The sequence below is a fragment of the Arachis hypogaea genome, chromosome 3, assembly GCF_003086295.3.
Source record: "Arachis hypogaea cultivar Tifrunner chromosome 3, arahy.Tifrunner.gnm2.J5K5, whole genome shotgun sequence".
NCBI classification, from domain to species: Eukaryota; Viridiplantae; Streptophyta; class Magnoliopsida; order Fabales; family Fabaceae; genus Arachis; species Arachis hypogaea.
The window spans coordinates 37531827-37554139 of NC_092038.1; the positions used below are offsets into that span (position 1 = coordinate 37531827).

At 37.5% G+C, this 22313-nt stretch overlaps 1 protein-coding gene across 1 annotated transcript; it reads right to left on the reverse strand.

Annotated features, from left to right (window-relative positions):
• Positions 1–11745: 11745 nt before the first annotated feature.
• LOC112770274 (transcription factor BEE 1-like) lies at positions 11746–13538 on the reverse strand. The gene is made up of 6 exons (XM_025814662.3): positions 12812–13538; positions 12586–12705; positions 12440–12505; positions 12297–12365; positions 12139–12216; positions 11746–12056 (listed from the first exon to the last, which is right to left on the reverse strand). Exons 1-6 carry the CDS (start codon positions 13187–13189, stop codon positions 11970–11972), a joined length of 798 nt encoding a protein of 265 aa, XP_025670447.1. The 5' UTR covers positions 13190–13538; the 3' UTR covers positions 11746–11969.
• Between the last annotated feature and the right edge of the window lie 8775 nt (positions 13539–22313).

Sequence of the window (22313 nt, forward strand, 5' to 3'; positions counted from 1 at the left end):
TTATTTCAGTTTTTGGGGCGGCACCTTCTTGCTTGCCTTTTTTTTTGTACCAATAATTCATTCTGAGCTTGGAGAATAGTCATAATGTCCTTATACTCGTCATATAAAACAGCTCCTGATTCGACAACCAGATCTCAAGCAACCCTATTTTCAGCCATATCTTTATCCCAACTTCCTTTGTGTTCATCTTGATATTATACGAAGAAAATATTATAAGCTAATCACTTTGATAAAACCAAAATGTGACCAATTACCACTTATAACTTCAAAGAGGAAAGAAAGAAAAAATATATATTAAGCAATGGGAATTCATGAAAAAATGTATCCTAAAACAAAATATATTTATAATTAATCAAGTATATTAGAGTTATCATCATTTTGGATACTCATAAATTTTATCACTAAAATAAATATGTTTGTTGGACTTCTAATAGATACAAAGTAATATGAAATTAATCACTACTCATAATAATACAATTGCTATATATTTTGTAAAGACAAAACCAATATAAAAGATTGATTATATTATGTGAATACTACATTTTTCATCTGATACAAAATATGCAATGCAATTTATAATGATTGAAGCAATTAAAGAAAGAATCACTAACATTGTTTCCTAATTAAAGAATGGTTTATGTGACATGAGGAATAAAGCTCCACTATTTTTTTCCTTAAATTTCTCATGGTTCTCCTAACCTTAATGAACACCTATTATTTTTATAATTCTTCACCTCAGTCGCAATTTGATAAATTGACTCAAATTTTGAACGAACAAATTGTAGTAGTATCTGGTTGCATCATCTTGATAATGACTGCCTATGTACCCTTACCAGGATCAAACCAAATGTAGTTCATTTATTCGCCATGTAATGCCTAACAGGTAATAATGTTGAGCAAATCCAAGCAATACTGGAATTTGTTTCCCGATGCTACTTTAGTCAACATGTCTGCTGGGTTTTCATTTGTGTGTACCTTCATGAGAGAAATGTCACCTTTCTCTATAACATCAAGTACAAAGAGATACCTAACATCAATATGCTTGGTACGAACATGATGAACCTGATTTTTAGCCAAATTAATCGCACTTTGGCTATCACAACTAAGATTCACACAATCTTGCTTAAAACCCAAATCATCTAGAAGACCCCTTAACCAAAATGCCTCATTCACCCCTTCTTCTATTGCCATGTACTCAACCTCTGCAGTAGATAGTGCCCTTGTAGCTTGTAATCGATCACCAACTAACCGGAGTACTAGATATTTTATATATATAAGTAGTTGTAGATCATCGTCTATCTAGATCACCAGCATAATCAAAATCAGCAAAACTGCTAATATGACATGATGATTTACCACCAAAGCATAAACATGTTCCAATACCCTTCAAGTACCTTAATATCCACTTGACTGCTTCCCAGTGTGTCTTTTTTAGGTTTGTCAGAAACCTGCTAACAACACTGATTGCTTGTGAGATGTCTGGGCGGGTGCATACCATAGCATACATTAGGCTGCCTACAGCACCTGCGTAGAGTACATTGTCCATGTAAGCCTTATCTTCTGTTGTTGTAGAAGATTGTTTATCTGAGGGCCTAAAATGTAGAACCAATGGAGTCACCACTGACTTAGCATTTTTCGTCCCAAACCTTTCGACAACTAGTGCATGAAACTGACTCCGCACGTTTCACACAGATAGACCGGCAAGTATACCGGGTCGTCCAAGTAATACCTCAGGTGAGTGAGGGTTGATCCTACGGAGATTGTTGGATTGAGCAAGCAATGGTTATCTTGCAGATTTTAGTTGGGCGGATAGAAAATATAATTGTCACAAGAAAATGCATAAAACAGATAAATAAATAAAACGTTACTAGATAGGTGTGAAATCAATGGTATGAGAATGGTTGAGGCTTCAGAGATGCTTTGTCTTTCCTGATTAACTTTTCTTACTGTCTACTTCAATAACTTTTTGATTCATTCAATGGCAGCTATAAGTGATTAACTCATGTCCACTCATCAAGTTAACCTCTTCCAGTGCAGTAATTCACCAAGTTGTAAGTGACTCATGTCCTCTCATCAAGCCACCTCTAGGTTTCTCACTGTAGCAGAAGATGAAGCTCTAAGCAATCCACTCCCTTTCATGATCCTACTCAAAGTGCCACAGACAAGGTAGATCTTCCGAATCAGGGAACACTGCTTCTCAAACTCTAGCCTTAGCGGCACAGAAACCTCACTTACCCACAGTCAATAGGATTTCATGTCACTTATCCAAAGTTGTCCAGGTACTCTATTGGAATCTGCAATGCAATCTCTAGCTTTGATTCAACGCTATCCGGGTCAAGACTCGCACGGAACCCATGTAGAACAAGGGTGATTGTCACGAGTCACCCTCAATTCATAAGATGAAGAACGAGAATGCATAAGAGAATAAAATCAGACATATTGAAATAGAACAATAATATTATTAATCCATGAAACTCAACAGAGCTCCTAACCTTAACCTTAGGAGGTTAGTCACTCATATTGTATAGAAAATAGTAATGAAAGGTTCGAATGGGCAAAGATCTCTAACAAGGGTGATCTTTGTTGTATATATACTGATCTAATAACTAAAGATTACAGAAATATGATAGAATGGTCTTGTATTACGAAAATCCACCTCTAGGACCCACTTTGTGAGTGTTTGGGGTGAGTTAAGCGTGTCTCCCACAAGCTTGCTCCCTTTTAGGCGTCCAACGCTAGCTTTGGACTCCAGAATAGGCGTTGGACGCTAGCTACTCCCCTTTGGGCAATGGACATCAGGAATGGGGCTGGTGGCTGGCATTGAACGCCAGTTTTTGGCCTTCATTTCTGAAACAAAGTATATACTGTTATATATTTCTAAAAATCCCTAGATGTTAGCTTTCCATAGCCGTTAAGAGGGCACCATTTGGACTTTTATAGCTCTAGAAATGCTCCTTCGAGTGCACGAAGGTTAGATCCTAACAGCATCTGCAGTCCTTTCTCTGTCTTTGAATCAGACTTTGCCAAAACTCCTTAATTTCAGTCAGAAAATACCTGAAATCAAATGAAATGTAACAAATCAAAGTAGAATCCTAAAAATGTGAATTTTACACTAAAACTTAAACAAAACATAATAAAAACTATATGAAAATTATGCCAAAAAGCGTATAAAATATCCACTCATCAGAACACCAAACTTAAACTGTTGCTTGTCCCCAAGCAACCAAAACAAGTAGGATAAAAAGAAGATAAGGATACAATAAATCTCATAGTTTTCAATGAAGCTCAGTTTCAATTAGATGAGCGGGACTAGTAGCTATTCACGTCTGAATAGTTTTGGCATCTCACTTTCCTTTGAAGCTCAGAATGATTGGCATCTTTAGGAACTTAGAATCTAGATGATATTATTGACTCTCTTAGTTTAGTTCTTTTTTATTCTTGAACACATCTTCTTTTGAGTCTTGGTCGTGACCCTAAGTGTTTTGTTTTCCCGTATTACCACCGGATATATAAACGCCACAAACACTTAAATGGGTGAACCCCTTAGGATTGTGATTCAGCTTTGCTAGAATCCCAGCCAGTGGTGTCCAGAGTTCTTAAGCACACTCCTTTTGCTTTGGATTACGACTTTAACTGTCCAGTCTCAAGCTTTTTACTTGACATATTCACACCACAAGCATATACTTAGGGGGAGAAGTTCATTTGAACTTTTAAGGCCAAGGTTTTGTTTCTTTTAGGCCCTTCTAACCATTGATGCTCAAAGCCTTGGACCCTTGCTCTTGCCTTTTGGTTTAAAGAGCTATTGGATTTTTCTTTCTTTTTCTGCTTGCTTTTTTTCACATATTTTCTTTCTCTTTTTCTTTTTTTTTTGCTTTTCGCTGCTTTTTCTTGCTTCAAGAATCAATTTTTGGATTTTTCAGATTACCAATAATACTTATCTTTTTTCATCATTCTTTCAAGAGGCAACATTCTTAACTCTAACATCAAACATGCACTGTTCATTCATACATTCAGAAAGTGAAAGCAATGCCACCACATCAAATAATTGAACTATTCTTATTACATAACTCGAAATTCATGTATTTTCCTATTCTTTTTCAAATAAAATTTTCTTTTAAGTAAGGTGAGAGATGCATGGAATATTTCATAGCCTTAAAACATAGATAAAGATGATCATGCATTTAGAAACAGGAAACATATAATGAAATACAATGGAAAACAGAAACATGAGCAAAGGGGAATATGTAACGGGTGCCACCTTAGTGACAGAGGCTACCGCTTCCTCTAGAGAATCCAATGGAGCGCTTGATTTCTTCTATGTCACACCCTTACCTCTGTTGTTCTTTCCTCATGGCTCTTTGATCTTCTCTTATTTCATGGAGGATGATGGAGTGCTCTTGATGTCCCATCCTCAACTAATCCATTTTAGTGCTTAATTTTCCTAGAGAAGTATGCAATTGGTCCCAATAGCCTTGGAGAGAAAAATGTATCCCTTGAGGCATCTCAGGGATTTCTTGTTGAGGCGGCTCCACATGCTCTTGTTGAGGTGCATGTATGGACTCTCTAGTTTGCTCCATCCTTCTTTTAGTGATGGGCTTGTCTTCCTCAATAGGAATGTCTCCTTCTATGACAATTCTAACTGGATTGCATAGGTGATAGATAAGGTAGGAAAAAGCCAACCTTGCTAAGGTGGAAGGCTTTTCAGCTATCTTGTACAGTTCTTGAGGTATTACCTCATGTACCTCCACCTCACTCCCAGTCATGATGCAATGAATCATGATGGCTCAGTTGATGGTCACTTCTGATCGATTGCTAGTAGGGAGTATGGAACGCCTAATAAAGTCCAACCAACCCCTAGCAACTGGTTTGAGATCCAATCTTCTCAGTTGGTTTGGTTTACCTTTTGTGTTATTGATCCACTGAGTTCCAGGCAGACATATGTCTTTTAGAATTTGATCCAACTTTGGATTGGCTACCACCCTCCTATTAAAAGATTCTGGATCATCCCTTTGTGGAGGCAACTTAAAGATCTCTCACACCTTGTCAAGATGAAAATAGAGAGTCTTCCCTCGCACCATGGTGTGAAAAGTATGGAATCCTTGTCCATCTTTCTTTTGCTTATTTGTCATCCAAAGATTTGCATAGAATTCATAGATCATTGTTATTCCAACATTGATCTCAGGGTCGGCCAGGATCTCCCAGCCTCTCTTTCGAATTTGCTCTTTGATATCCGGGTACTCATCTTCTTTTAATTCGAATTTGGCTTTCAGGATCACTGTCCTCTTGCACATTATTTTGTAATAATTTCCTTCATGCTGCTTTATGTAGAATTTGAGAGGTTTGAAAATAACTGTTTGGTTGTCTTCTTTCTTGCTTCTTGAAGTGGGATTTCCATTTTTTGGAGCCATGGAATTTAAATGGAGTGAGAAGGCAAGGGTCTTTCTACACCAAACTTAAAAGGTTTTGCTCATTCTTGAGCAAAAGAGAAGAAAGAAGACAAAGAAGAGGAGAAGAATTTGAAAGTAGTGCGGATGAGGGAGTGTATGGAGCGAATGTTATATATATAGGGAGGAAAGGGTGGGTTTCGAAATTAATTAGATAAAAGATAAAGAAGATATGAGCCATACTTTAGTAAAAGATAGAAAAATATAAGTTTTAAAATTAAAAGATATGAAAAAGATAAAAAGATAAGATAGAAGGTATGAAAAAGTTTTAAAAGATATGAAAAAAATTGAAAAAGATATGAAATTTTGAAAAAAAATTGAAAAATAATTGAAAAAGATTTTGAAAAAATTTTAGATTTGAAAAGAATTTGATATTAAAATATGATGGATAAGAGAGTTTTGTTTAAAAGATACGCCTGAAAAGATAAAGATTGGAAAAGATAAGCTTTGAAAACGTCAACAACTTTCCTAACATGTGTTGGGCGTTTGAACGCCCAAAATGCCTTGATTATGGCGTTCAACGCCATACTGGTGCTCTCTCTGGGCGTTGAACGCCCAGCCAGTGCTCCCTGGTTGGTGGTCAACGCCAGCCTTGCTTCCTCCCTTCAGGGCGTTGAACGCCCAGCCAGTGCTCCCTGGCTAGCGTTCAATGCCAGGTCTGCTACTCCTTGAGGGCGTTCAACACCCAACCAGTATTCCCTGGCTGGCGTTGAATGCTAGTTTTGCTGCTTCTTTGGGGCGTTTAACGCCAACAAGGTTCCTGCTCCAGGGTGTTCTGTTTCCAGCTCTGATTGTTTCTGTGTCTGTTCTAACTACTGCACATGACCACAAACTTAAACAAATGTAAAAATTAAACTTATATAACTGAAATAAACTTAATAAAACAAAAATAACTTTAATTACAGTTGGGTTGCCTCCCAACAAGTGCTTCTTTAACGTCACTAGCTTGACGGTACTGCGCCCATGTCAGCAATATGGTGGATTTGTGACGGAGAAAAAATGTCGATAAAGATTTTCACAAGAATATCGCGTTGCAAGTATAGTTCTAAATTGACAATTAAACCTCAATCAACGTTTAAATTATTTGTCACTTAAACAAACCCAATAAAATTAACCGAAGTATTTAAACCTCAGGTCGTCTTTCAAGGAATTACAGGGAAGTGTATTTATTATTGGTTACGAGATTGTATTTTTTTGGGTTTTGAGTTTAATAAGCAAGGAATGTAAATAACAAAAAAATAAACTAACAACTAAGAAAAGTCCTAGCAAGGGTTAAGAATCGAAATTCCTATCCTCATTATCATTGTCAATTGTGATGGTAATTGCAAATTGCTCTCACTTAGTTAACCTCTAACAATTAAAGGAAAGTCAAGTAATCAAATCAACTTGAGTTTACAAGTCCTAATCAAAGACTAGAGTTAATGAAGCTCAAGCCAACTAGCAACTTTCAATCACCAACCAACAAGAGACTTTGACAATTCAAGAGTCTCCAAATTACTCAATTTAAGCTAAGAATATAAAAATCTAATTTAAAATCCAACCAAATATTTTATCAAACACTTGGAAGGCATAAAATAAAAACATAGAAAACTAACAAGACATAGCAAAATCTAAGACTAACAATTGCAAGAGGAAACAATAACAACAAATTAAAGAAAGCAATCATAAACATGAAAATATAAATTGCATTAATATGGATTAAAGGAAACAAGAAGAGTTCATAAACTAAATTGGCAACATAAGAAAATCAACAAGAGAAGTAGATAAACCAAAGTACTAGAACAAATAAAAGTAGAAGAAAACTAAATTAAAGTAAGGTAGAAATCTGAATTTGAGAAGGAACAATACTAAAAACAAACCTAAAACCTAGAGAGAGGAGCCTCTCTCTCCCTAGAGTAAATGCCTCCTCTAGCTATTTTTTGTAGGAGAACATCCTTGGAAACTTGATCACGAACCATACAAGATTTAGGCCGAAATTCAAAATAGACTTTATTATCCTCAGCAAATTTGGACACACTTAAAAGATTTTGTGTAATAGAAAGGATATGCAGTAAGTTATTTAATTTAAATAAAATATTTTGATATTTATTATAAAGAATTGTAGATCCATGATGTAAAATAGGTACTCCCTGACCATTACCAATAAAGAGTTGCTCAGGGCCTGGTGATGAATAATTGGTGGAATTCAGAAAATTGGCATGTTCAGCAGTAATATGATGTGAAGCACCAGAATTTAGGTGCCATGTGCTGTCATCCAGGATGAAAAAGGTGGTCATGTATGTTTAAAGTTGATGAAAGGATGCTGGAGGAGGTGGTGGAAGTGAATTTGCATATGAAACTGCAGTCTGAGTAGATGGTGAGATGATGAATTGTGAAATTGAGCATCAAACCTGTGATAACAGATTTGCATTACATGACCCACTCTGTCACATAATTGGCATTAAAGTCTTGAATTCATAAATCTAGCACCCCCTCTTATAGGTCTCCCAGCATGGCCCCTTCTTCCATTGCTTCTCTTCCAAAGTTTGGTATTGAAAATAGAGAAACTTGAGCTAAATTTGCTAAAACAATCCCTGGTTCAAGCTTCTTAAACCCCTTGAGCATATCTTCATAAGCAAGCAAAAATGATTTTGCTTCATAAATTGTGAAATTCGTCATTCGAGACATCACTGATGTAATGTAACCTTGATATTCTTATGTGAAACCATCCAGGATAGCTTGAATGTGATTATCTTTTTGAAATGGGTAACCTATAGCAATGAGAGAGTTTGCAATTTTGCGAATTGTAGAGAGATATTCAATAATTGTTGTGGTTTTCTTGCAAGCTCTAAGCTGAGTCTTTAAACTTTGAATACGTGTTCTTGAAGAAACCGTAAAGATGTGATTAATCTTTTCCCACATTTAAGCAAAAGTAATGCAGTGTACCATCTTGTTCTTGTATGTACCATTCATGGAGGACATAGCCCAAGTCATGAGTGCAAAATCATTTTGCATTCATTCTTTGTATTTGGATGAGTTTTTCTAACTTATTGATGTAGGTGTGGAATTGTCGTTGAAGCAACATCATCTTTTGTAGCAGAGGGGGTTAGAGTTTGTTTTGAAGAATCTGAGATTTCACTTTCTTCAACAATTGTAATCGATTCTTGCTGTGATGAGATTTTTGATGGATCGAGATGATCTTCAAGCTCAAGCGTCTGAATTGTTAGAAAGATGTTGTGCCTCCATGTTGAGAAGTTATTTTCTTTAAGTTTGTCTGCCAGAGGAACCAGTGCGTTCTTGAGATTTGTTGATGAAGTTGCAAATGGTAGAGCCATGATCGTTTTCAACCTGCTCTTGATACCATGTGAAAGATCTTGTATCTATTGAGAAAGAACACTGATGACCAAAGAAAAGAGAATGATGCAGAGAAAGTAATGATAAAAATGATTAAAAGCTGAATAAGAAGAATGTGTTATTAAAGAGTGTTGATACAAAAGCACCTAGCTCCTATTTATAGTCTAATAAAAATTGCACTAACACTCTCTAACTACTTTTAATAGCCACTCTAACTGAACTCTTCTCATAATAAAATTTTAGTGACTTCACATAATTTGTTACTTAAGTTTTGACTTCTTCTTTTTTAACAATGTGTTGAATTGTTGTGAGGGTATAGGCATAGTTTGTGTTAATGAGCAGGTTGGATGGGTTTTGGTGTTGATAGTTTTAGGAAGGATATTTGGGTAGTAGCCATGGTGGTTAACGTTAGGAGTTTGTTGAGTGTTATTAAATAAATCCATGAAGTTTGCTTCCTTTTGACACGTCAAGTCCTTTCATTAAAAAACACTTAATGCTGTTAGTGACAGGGACCTAGTTATTTAATTTAGAGCAAAAACAACAAAAACAAATAGAGTTGAAACAATTTGGGTGGAATTCATAACACTAGTTGAGATCTAAATCTATCTTTTTCAAGAATAATTTCAGGATTAATTAATATATTGAGATTAGTAGGTAAATTATTATTGGTTAAATGATTCAAAATATCAAACAATTTAATTAATATACATATTAATCTTTTTAAATTTTAAAATTAGATATATTAGTCTTTTAAAAATTTTAAATTAAACAATTTAATTCATATCCATTAATTATGACAAATGCCTTTTAAAAAAGGACTTATGTATCAATCGAAAACAAATGTAAGAATTCTTTCTATGAACTATGAAGAGCATCTAACAAGCAATAAGTTGTAGTTTTTTTTTCTTTGTCAATAAATTGGACAACTCTCAATTTTAAATATGAATCTCTAGAGTTTGAATCCTAAACCTTTAAGGTGAGAAGGAAAAAATATGCCATGTGAACTAAGGTGGCAGCAACAAGTTGTAGTTTATTTTACTTGAAAGGGGTTCAAGATAAGCCCACTGTGGCTAAGTCCTTTAACTTTCCCCAATTAAGTACTAGTCCTTCCCTGAACAACTACCTCCAACTCTCCAACATATGTCCCTCAAATTAGGAATATATATACCCCTTCTATGAACTTGGGTCTTACATTGGGACCCATCATTTAATATAACTATCTAAGAGACAAATAAAGACCTTGGTCAATAGTGGGTCAAATAGGAAATAGATAGAGAGTTGCAGTGAAGCTAAGACCTCAGAAAGCAAAAGTGATGGAGAACCCACATTGCCCATCTTCTTTTGAGCATGGCGTGGGCCATATCTACTCCCAATTTCATGATGCAATGCATCTAACCCTCCCTTCCCCTTTCATTGTTTAATGACAACCCAATATGTTGTAAATATTTTGTTTCCTCAATCATTCACTTAATGAATTGCCAACATCCACAACGATTTTAAGTGTAGGTGGGTTCCATGATCGATTTGGATTCAGCTCTCTAGTTGGTCGCCATATTGTTCCGCACTAGTAACTCTAGTAGTTGTATTTACACTGCTTAAACGGATTAACAATACTATTAAATTTTCAGTTTACCGACATAATTGATGCCGTAGGGCCTCCAAACTATGGCAACAATTCAGTGTGGAACTTGGTAGAAACCAACGCAATCAAGTCAACAGATTTTGTACACCAGAAAAACTTGCTTACATTATTAATTACCAGAGTTTTGAATAGTGAGAGAGAAAGAGAGGCACATATAACAAGTAAAGTGTATCGTCGAGTCAATTTTCAGCCTTAGAGATTATTCATGACAAAAGAACTACAGCCACTATATTGATTGAATTCAATAATAGCTGCAATTTGAAACTCAATGCTTCTTAGGCTTCATTTGATGCCGCTGCTGTCATTGTTATTAAATCAATTTTATTTGATAATTATAGTAAGGTTTAATTGGTCGAGCATGAGAGAGTCATGAGAATAATCACACCTAGGGCTAGAAGTGAGCCAAGTTTAGTCGAACTAGACCAAGTTCAAACTCGACTCACGAAAATTGAGCTTGACTCACAACTCTACTAACTATCGAACTTATTTCTTAAACTCAAATTTTGCTCACCGAAAATTTATGAGCCGACTCGAGCTCACGAGCTGGCTTAAATAACAGGAACATAATCTATAATTTTATATTAATAAATTATAACTTATATATATATTAAAAAATATTAACTTTATATATTATGTATCTATTAATTATAAATTTTTTATTTATGTCATACATCAAAATTATATAAAAATAATTATAAAATTTTAAATAAGAACACTAATATATGTAAAATTATATATTATTATTTTATATGTATATATATGATATTAAAGGTATAAACTAAATGTATATAGGATATGTGTGTATAAATTGTATATATATAATCGAATCAGCTCCCAAGCTAATGAGTTGAGCTTATCCACGCTCAAACTCGGGTTATTTAATTTATAAGCTCAATTTCAGACTCAACTCATAAATTCACGAACTCAGCTTATCGAACTATTAACGAGTTGAGCTCGAGTTGGCTTGACTGACTTCCAGCCCTATACCTAACAATTTTCAAAAATATTATCTGCGCACAAAACATTAATCGCTAAATTAATCATCATATATTTATGTATTAATACATATATTTTTAAATCATAGAAAATATATATTTTTGTATTACAATATAAATTCTATCCAAATAATTAATTTGGTAATTAATTTTTGTGTGCATCTAATATGGTTAGAATTTTTTACTCCAAATTATCAAAATCATCGAAAATGAGTTTTGTCATGAGGTTTTAAAATTAATTAATTATTAAAGTTGTTACATCATTTTTTTTTTATTTTTCACAGTATCTCCCGATCTAACAGACTAATGACTAATCTATTGCAGATCCGAATTTCATTTAAGGTTGGTTGCTGGCCGATGGGGTTTCATCATATTTTATTATTATAATATATTTCAATTTTCACTCAAGAACACATCACGTATTGGCTCAATTGAGTTGTTGGGATTATACAAACAAGAATTGTGAACGAATGGAAACAAATGATCTTCTAAAATGGTAGGAACTAGAAAAACATATATAGCTTCTTCATGGTTCATGACTTGTGTGGTTAAAACTTAAAAGCAATAAGGCCAAGTTGGTTGAATGCCATGTTCCTCTCTCTCATTCTTCACCAACTCTTTTGCTTCTGATGCCCTTGCTCTCTGCAACAATTCAAATTTCAAACATTATTTACATATAAATAAATAATATAGTGATGAGAATTTCAATTCAGTGAGCATGCACCAGCACTGTTTCGAAAGCATCTGTCTGTGAGTTGAAGTCATAGAAAGCACTTGCTGCATTAAGCTTCATAGAGAGGAACTGCAAAGTATAATCAAACATGAATTCATTGCCAGCAATTATAACAATAAAAAAACTTCGCTATTCTGATCATCACTTACCTCCACTTGATGCTGCAAGGACTGAACATAGTTTATGATCTCTTCCAACATTATTGCCATTCCCATAGTCTGCAAGTTTATTAAAAAAATCAAAATTTTTTTTTTGGATAACTAAGATATATAAAAATCAGAATCTGCTTTACCTTATAACATCCCGGGACAATGTTCTGTAAGAATTTAAGTTTCTCATTGATTTTCCCTCTTCTAACCTGAATTACATTTATTAAATGATAAATATGTATTAGTCCACATTCATTTATTTCTTTGTAGAGGGTATTAGAAATGGTACCCTTTCTGCTAAACTGTGAGTATCAGTAGCTTGGCCTCTTCTTGCTCTAACATGAACTACTTCCTTTGATTTCTTTTCTTCTGTTTCATTCTTTTTTCCTCTCTTCCCTCTTCCATAGTTCTGTAACACATGCAGTGAAAATGAACATCTATGCTGCATACATCTCAAACAATGAAATATCCAATAAAAGAAAAGAAAGTGAATTGAAAATTTCAAGAAAACATACATTTTTTGTGTTGCTGCCACTCTCAGATACTGCAGGAGTTGAGTTTGCTGACATGGTGTCCGGCGTATCAACCGCTTTGCGCTTTTTACCTTGTTGGATTTCATTATCTGCTGAAGATATGGTAAGTGAAGATGGAAGATTACTGTGATTAACATAATGGACAAGGCCTGAAAATTCAGATTCTGGAGAAGTTGTGAAGCTGTGACTTGTGTTGAAAGGCATAAAAAAGTCCTGCATATGCAAACTTGAGTTGTTGTTTAGGATATGTGAATTCACATTCATCACCCCTTTGAATCCATTTGTTAGTTCCATAGTGTTAATATCTAAGAAAGGAAAAGAAGGTCTAAAACTATTCAAATCTGCTGTGAATTCAGCCATGTGATGTGACTTTATAAAACAGATTATGTGAGAGGCTTAACTTGTATGTCTAGATAATGTGGATAACAATACTACTATTTATAATGTAAGATTTGCAGTTATGTTATTAATGAACTACAGAAGCAGGGTGACATGGCCACGTGGCAGCTCGAGCTTGTGTATTTTTGTTCCCCCTGGCTGGCTCCACATACTGGAGAAAAATGTCCAATAACAATCCCATGCCTTCTGAGACATGCACTGAAATATGGGTCCATGTTCTGTGAGAAAACCAACCACTGCCTAATTTGGAGCATTTAGAGCTTCTAGCTCTCTACCTTTCTTATGCATTATTATTATGTAAGTTTTAGGTGTAGTGGGAAAGGGCATACCTTGATATAAAATATTGAAAGATTTTCAGGTATTTTAGAAATACTCGTATTTCAGTAATCTCAATTGTATACTGGAACATTAGTATTTTTGGAATACCTAAATATTACTAAAATGTTATGCAACTATTTCAGTCAACAAATGTGACTAGAAAAAGGCTTATTTAATTTTATGATTTAACAACCAAGTTCTAACTAACACAAACATGTTTTTCCCACATTTCTAACAAGTTATAAATTTTACCCATTGAATCAGCAGGTGCTTGATTTATTATCACAGTTAATATGATATATCCAAAGCTTTCAGATAAAGAAATCTGATATCATAATTTGTTTTTGCACTTCTGCCACATGTTACAATGCAAGTACCACCTTAATGAATCATGATTTTCCTCAGTCTTTTGATATGATATAATATATTAAAAGATGCACCTTAATTATTATTATTATACTTGAGTTTGGACTTTGGAGTCTGGTAGTTCATTTAATTCAATTTTTACCAAAGGGATAGATTCATTCCTTTTGTTTCACGGTCTAAAGAAAACATACGGAGCAATAGTAGTTGCCCCTATATGACCAAATGTAGGCACAACCATAAATGGATATGGTTTTGACATTTGTTTCTAGGCATTTAGGGCTGTTAATATACCAAGGACACAAACTTTTGATTTTTTGTACCATTTTCCCAGAATGAGTAACACCCTATTTGATTAACATGTAGCAGAACCACCCCTTCTCCCCTTAATTTGTCAAGTGCATGTAACACCATACACTATTACAAGAGGGTCCTTCCTTTCTTTTTCTTTTGAACTTGCCCATGCTTTTACATTTAAGGCTTAGTAAAATAAAAGGAAGTGCAGCCAAACAAGTTCAAGTCTGAATGAGGATTCCATATTAAGATGGTTTATGCCTTTATGGTCATGGACGGCTACTAGTTAGGTTGGATTTACCTAATAGATAACTGAATTTTATTTCCCCACTTAGGAGAACCTATATAATCTCATCCTTAAAGTGAAAATTCTAATATGTTCTTTAAAGATAGTAGTATTAATTGTTCATGATATGACCAGTAAGATCGGTTACGAATTATAGCTCGGTAACGCACCCACAATGATGGCCGAACATTCGCAATAATCAGCATTTATCTCCATAACGTCGGACATGCGATTAATGCTCTCCTCAGACGTTACAACTCAGACAAAACGGTCATCCCAATCCGAACAAATATAAAAGCAAAGGACAGAAACGAAAGAGGTATGCAATCTTTCTAAGAAAAACTCCTCATATATTTTTCATCTATTGACTTGAGCGTCGGAGTGCCTTTGCAGGTACCCACCTCCACCTCTCTCTTACCGACGAAGTCCGGGACGTATCTCGGGAGCTTGCCGACCTTACCAAGAAGGAGCGACCTATACCTCGGTTCAGCCTGGTAAGAACATTGGCGCCCACCGTGGGGCCGAAGAAATTCTAAAAATATCATTCGTAGCAGGCCCCAAAAGTTACATACACTTCCATGGCTGACGTTCCCCCGCCAACTCCATCCGAACTTCTGAGGATGGTGACTGAACTCCAACAAGCAAATCAGCGAATGGCAGAGGAAAACCAGAGAATGCAGAACCAAATCGCACAATTAGAACAAGCTCGCCTAGAGCATCAAAATCACGATCATGAAAACAACGAACGAACTCATGTCTCAGAGACGCCGCAGAGCGATAATGAAGGAAATCCGCGCCATGATGAAACCCAACCCAATAACGAAGAAGAACAACCCGACAACTCGGCAGGACCATTCACAGCAGATATAATGAACTTCCAACTCCCCCGACAATTCACTCTGCCGACGACTTTAACCCCATATGACGGGTTGGGTGACCCAAAACAGCATGTCAAGAAGTTCCGATCTATCATGATCGTTAACGGTGCATCTGACCCAATTCTTTGTCGATGTTTTCCATCTTTTTTAGACGGTCCTGCACTTGACTGGTTCTGTTCTTTGCCTGCAGATTCGATATCTCGTTTTCAGGAGCTGGCCGCCCAATTTGAGGATCATTTTGCAGCATCCGCAATATATCTCCACGATTCTGATTACTTGACGACCATAAAACAGGGAGCACAAGAAAGTCTGAAGGACTATATCACCCGCTTTACAAAGGTCGCCATGAGAATTCCCGACCTCCATCCAGAAGTTCATTTGCATGCTATAAAAAGCGGCCTTCGCCCTGGCAAATTCCAGGAAACTATTGCAGTAACCAAGCCAAAAACCTTAGCCGAATTTCGTGAAAAGGCCAAGGGTCAAATCGACGTTGAGGAACTCAGACAAGCAAGGAAAACGGAAAGATCGGCAACAAATAAGGACGACGATAAACCTCGGGATAGCAGAAAAGCATTTAAGCCAGTTCCACGATATGACTCATACACCAAATTCAATACAAAAAGGGATGATATCATAAAGGAGATATTAAACTCCAAACTAATCAAGCCTCCTCGCAAAGCTGGCAATTACCCCGAGTCAAAGGGCGTCGACAGATCAAAGTATTGCACCTTTCACCAGAAACACGGACACACCACCGACGAATGTGTCATCGCCAAAGATCTCCTCAAACGGCTAGCAAGACAAGGACATCTCGATAAATTTATTGCAGGACAGATGCAGAAAAATACTAGCCCCACACCAGACGCACCAGCAGCTGGCACCTCCTCAAAAGGAAAGGACAAAGCACCGGCACAACCTAGAGGGGTAATAAACTGTATCTCAGGAGGCTATGCTGGAGGAGGACACACAAGCTCGGCCAGAAAGCGTACTTACAGGGCTATGCTAGCAATTACGGATGCCCCAAGCCATCCTCGGCCGCCGCCGAACATTTCAGAAGTAACCTTCAGACCAACCGACTTTAACGGTGCCGATGCCAATCTAGACGACCCTGTTGTCATTTCAATTCAGCTGGGAGACCTGATAGTGAAGAAAGTTTTACTCGACCCAGGAAGCAGTGCAGATGTTCTATTTTTCACCACCTTTGAAAAGATGAAGCTGAGTAACAACATTCTGCAGCCATACATGGGAGACCTGGTTGGGTTTTCAGGGGAACGAGTTCCTGTACTCGGATCAGTGTGGTTACAAACCACACTCGGTGAGCAACCATTACACAATACACAGGATATCCAGTATCTTGTGGTCGACTGTTTTAGCCCGTACAACGTTATATTAGGCAGACCATTTTTAAACAAATTCGCTGCAATTGTTTCCACTGTTCACCTCTGTGTTAAGTTCCCTGTGCAGGACAATGTAATAGCTACAGTTCACGGAGATCTCCAGGAGGCGAGGCAATGCTACAACACAAGCCTAAAGCCAACCAAAAAAGTCGGACAGTCACATGTCAACTCTATAAAGTCGGAACAGATAACAATATCCGAACTTGACCCAAGGGCCGACTTTCAAGATCGGCCTACGCCGAACGAGGAGTTGACAAAAATCATTTTAAAAGACGATCCACTAAAATTTACTTTTGTAGGTACTTCCATGACTCCAGAAGATACGAAAAATCTGACAAGCTTCCTGCAGGAGAATGCCGACTTATTCGCATGGACCTCCGCTGACATGCCAGGAATAGACCCTTCTATTATAACACATAAATTGGCACTGAATCCAGCAGCTAGGCCGATCTCCCAGAAAAAAAGAAACCTCGGCACCGAAAAGCGACAAGCATCAATTGCCGAGGTACAAAAGCTCATACATGCAAACTTCATCAGAGAAATCCGATTTACAACATGGCTCGCTAATGTCGTTATGGTAAGAAAAAACAATGGTAAGTGGCGCATGTGCGTCGATTTCACTGATTTAAATAAAGCATGCCCAAAAGATGCTTACCCTCTCCCTTGTATTGATACACTGGTTGACAACTCTTGTGGCTATGGTACTTTAAGCTTTATGGACGCATACTCTGGCTACAACCAGATTCTTATGCACAAAATGGACCAGGAAAAAACGGCTTTCATAACTGAAAACGGAAATTATTGCTATAATGTCATGCCTTTTGGTCTAAAGAATGCAGGAGCCACATATCAGCGGCTAATGAACAAGATCTTCCAGCAGCAAATCGGCCGAAATATAGAAGTTTATGTTGATGATATGGTCGCCAAAACAAAGCTCGGCGACTCTCATATCCAAGACCTAGCTGAAATCTTCGGACAAATCCGGCGATACAACATGAGGCTAAATCCAGAAAAATGCGCCTTTGGAGTGCAGGGAGGAAAATTCCTCGGATTCATCCTCACAAGCCGAGGAATTGAAGCAAATCCAGAAAAATGTCAAGCAATCCTCACCATGCAAAGCCCATCCACAGTAAAAGAGGTCCAACGGCTAACAGGACGATTAGCCGCTTTATCTAGATTTTTACCATGCTTAGCACCTAAATCATCAAATTTTTTTCAATGTTTAAAAAAGAATGCAAAGCATTTTGAATGGAACCAGGACTGTGAGCTGGCCTTCCAGAAATTAAAAGAATTTCTTTCAAAACCCCCTGTCTTACAAAAGCCAATACCCGGCGAGCCATTATACTTATACTTATCTATCACTGACAATGCTATCAGTTCTGCACTTGTAACAGAAACAGATCGGAACCAACAGCCAGTCTATTTTGTGAGCAAGTCCTTACAAAACGCCGAGCTTCGCTACCCAAGGTTGGAAAAGCTCGCCTTAGCTTTAGTATTCTCATCAAGACGCCTCCGACCATATTTCCAAAGTCACACAATCATCGTCAGAACAGGACAACCTTTGCGGCAGGTTCTTTCAAAACCCGAATTAGCAGGAAGACTAATTAAGTGGGCTATCGAGTTGTCAGAATTTGACATTCAATATCAGCCACGAGGGTCGGTCAAGTCCCAATACCTCGTAGACTTTATCGCCGAACTTACAGAACCATGCTCAGACACATCAAGTCCAACCTGGACCTTATTTGTGGACGGGGCTTCCAACCCTCAAGGCGCGGGCGCTGGAATACTACTCGAAAATTCGGATGGGATAGTGCTCGAACACTCCCTCAGATTCTCGTTCAAGGCCAGCAACAACCAATCCGAATATGAAGCCCTCATCGCAGGGCTCAGGTTAGCAACCGATCTACATATTGATAGTTTAAGAGTTTACTGTGATTCATTATTAATTGTCCAGCAGGTAAACCACACTTTTCAAACAAAAGACCCGATCTTATTAAAATACCTGGATATTGTTCATCAACTGTTACAAAATTTTTCAACAATAGACATCATTCATATTCCTAGGGAACAAAACCATAGAGCAGATATTCTGTCAAAACTAGCAACTACACAGACATACACCACTACCCTCCTACAGTCAACACTAGATAAGCCGAGCATTGATACACATAACGTTCTAAACATTGTTGATAAAGAAAATTGGCAACAACCTTACATTCAATACCTCCGTTCGGGAACAATTCCGAGCTACATTGACAATAAAGGTAAATTTAGAAGACAGGCTTCCTATTATACACTGTTAAATGATAACCTGTACAGGCGAGGATACTCTCGACCTCTACTAAAATGTTTGAACAGGGCAGATGCCGAACTTGTACTATCAGAAGCACACGAGGGAATCTGTGGAATACACTCTGGAGCCCGAAGCCTATCACAGAAAATCCTCCGAGCAGGTTTCTACTGGCCGACGATATGGGAAGATAGCAAACACAAGGTCAGAACATGTGACAATTGTCAGCGGCATTCGCCGATCATTCATCTACCGGCAGAGCATCTTCACCATTCGACGGTAAGCTGGCCATTCGAAAAATGGGGAATCGATATTCTAGGACCTTTCCCCACTGCTCCAAGACAGGTAAAATACTTGGTAGTGGCAATTGATTACTTTTCCAAGTGGATTGAAGCACAACCTTTGGCAAAAATCACATCCGCACAAATGATAAGCTTCGTTTGGAAAAACATAATATGCAGATTTGGCATACCGAGTAATATTATAACTGACAATGGCCGTCAATTTATCGACCAAAGTTTTAAAGCTTTTTTGCAGAATCTTAAAATAAAACAGCATTTTTCTTCAGTCGAACATCCACAGTCAAACGGATTAGCAGAAGCCGCCAATAAGGTTATTCTCCAGGCTTTAAGGAAAAAGCTGGACGACGCAAAAGGATTATGGGCCGAGCTCGTACCAGAAGTGTTATGGGCATATAATACTACCGCTCATTCAACAACAAAAGAAAGCCCATTCCGTTTGGTATACGGATCTGAAGCCATGATCCCTATAGGAGTCTCACATGGATCAATGCGGACGATAGCCAAAGAGCATAACCAAGCTCGGCAAGCAGAACTCGATCTAATTGAGGAAATACGAGAAACAGCAGCCATTCGACACCGAGCACTGCAACAACAACTCAGCCGACGATATGGGCAGAAGGTGAAACCGAGGACCTTTAACACTGGTGACTTGGTACTCAGAAAAACCGAACAAGCCCGCCGACCTCCTTCTCATGGGAAACTTGCTGCAACATGGGATGGTCCCTACAAAATATCTGAAGTCCTCGGCAGAGGGGCGTACAAGTTGGAAGACATCAATGGCACTCAACTCCCTAGCACATGGAACGTCGGCTCCCTGAGGCGATACTACAGTTAGTAAATCAGCAGGCCAGTACTCTTTTTCCTACCACGAGAATTTTTCCCAACGGGTTTTTGCTCGTGGAGGTTTTAACGAGGCTGGCTCACCTTGAAAAAATTATACATTTCACAGGTACTGCTGTTAATACATTGTAATTTACATTTCACTTTAATAAAACTGATCACTCATTCCCCGAATGGGACTTACTCCAGACCAAATTACACTCCTTTAAAGGAGAAACAGATTACATCTAAAGTCGCATTATTACTATACGAATGCGCAAATGCAATAATCCAAACTGTCATTAAGGCCATCCGAAGGCAGCAAAATACACGGTGGGGAAAGCAAACAAACCCCAATCAAAACAGTTTTCTGACAGCTAAATACTTAGATACAAAATATTACTACTCAGTCATAATAAACCAGATCCTCAATTCAAAACAAAAAATTTCTTCTTTTCTAAAAAGAAAATATCAGTTATTGTCACCGCCTTCTTCCTCTTCATCATCAACAAGCTTACCATCCCGAATTACTTTACCGGGATCCATAGCCGAAAATTCTTCTTCCGGACATAGAAACCTCGCCTGATTAACAGCCCGTTGAAAACCCTCAGCAAAAGCATCCAGCACATCTCCTTCCCTGCGATTCTCAAGATCTTTCATCTTCGCCGATACCTCAATCACCTGAGTACTCAAACTCGACAAATCATTTTCCTTTTTCTTCAGTAGACCAGAAATCTCCTCATAACACTCTTTTTGGACCTTCAGTTCATTCTCGACCTCAGACAGCTTTTTCTTCAAATCAATTATGCTCGTTTCTTTCAACAAAAGTTGTTCCTTCAATTCAGAAACTTGCGAAACCTCACCAACCGACTTCCTATGTTTTTTCTCTTGGCTACGACCAATGGAAGCTAGCCGAAACCCCAACACCTAATATCCACAAATCAAAATTCAGTAAAAAAAAAAAAACAAACAAGAACAACCGATACCTGTAAAAACTGGTCAACACCTATATCCCCAACCTCCTCTACCCGCCTAACGTCCGTCACAGTCTGAACGACTTCATCAGCAACAATATTAAATGGAAACTTTTGGCTCCACACAGACGAGCTCTCGCCTTCCTCTTCAAATACGTGTAGCCTCTGCTGCTTCGTCAAAAAACTTGATAAATCATCCAGCCGAACATTTTCATCCTTACCCTGCATATCTCCCGATAAAGTTGACTCTGTCTTCCTTTTCTTAAAAACAATTGCCTTCTTCCTCGGTGGGGGCTGATTAACCTCGGCACCCCCATCAACCTTATCCTGATTAGACGACGAACCCTCAAAGTTTTTTGCTTTAAATCGAGACCTTAAGCTAGATGCGGTCACCCCTGGAAAAGCACCAGCTGAAAACACCGAACAGTTATTTAGCTAGGCAATCAAAAAGACATAACATTAAGAAACAGTTTTTCAAAACCTTACCAAAGTATTCTATAACAGAGCCCTTATCTTCCTCCCAAGGAAGTAAATTAGACACAGAAATCAAACCACTTTTCTCAACCATCTCTAGCAGAAATGAAATCATACACTCATTTTGACCGTTTATAAACTCGGGGCCCAGTATGTATTGCGGATGGCAACACCAATACATAGGAAATTTCTCACCCAAATTTTCATCAATGTAAAAAGGAAATTCTTCATCAACAGATTTCACTTTCAGATACATTTCCTTGAAATCCTTAAAAGAAGATTTATAAAGTTTAAAAATCGAAAAACCTGGAGTACTATTCAGATTAATCCATACACCTTTCCATACCCCCTTAGCCTGAAACAAACAGAAAAACAGTTCTAAATCCGGCTTAACTTCAAGGAAATCCATCAAACCTTGGAAACACCTAATAAAAGCCCAGCCATTAGGATGTACTTGGGAGGGCGCACAGTTCAGTTGTTTCAAAACACTACATTCGAAACTAGTAAAGGGAAGCTTCACTCGCAACTCCTCCATGACACAGCTATACATATAAAAACTCTGAAAATCATTCCTTCTATGAAAAACACGATCCGACCGGTTGCATGGCAACAGTTCCAGCCGAAACCCAGCCCTAGCTATCCTACCCAGATTTACCCTGTTGACACTCTCAACGTCAGAGAACAATGAGC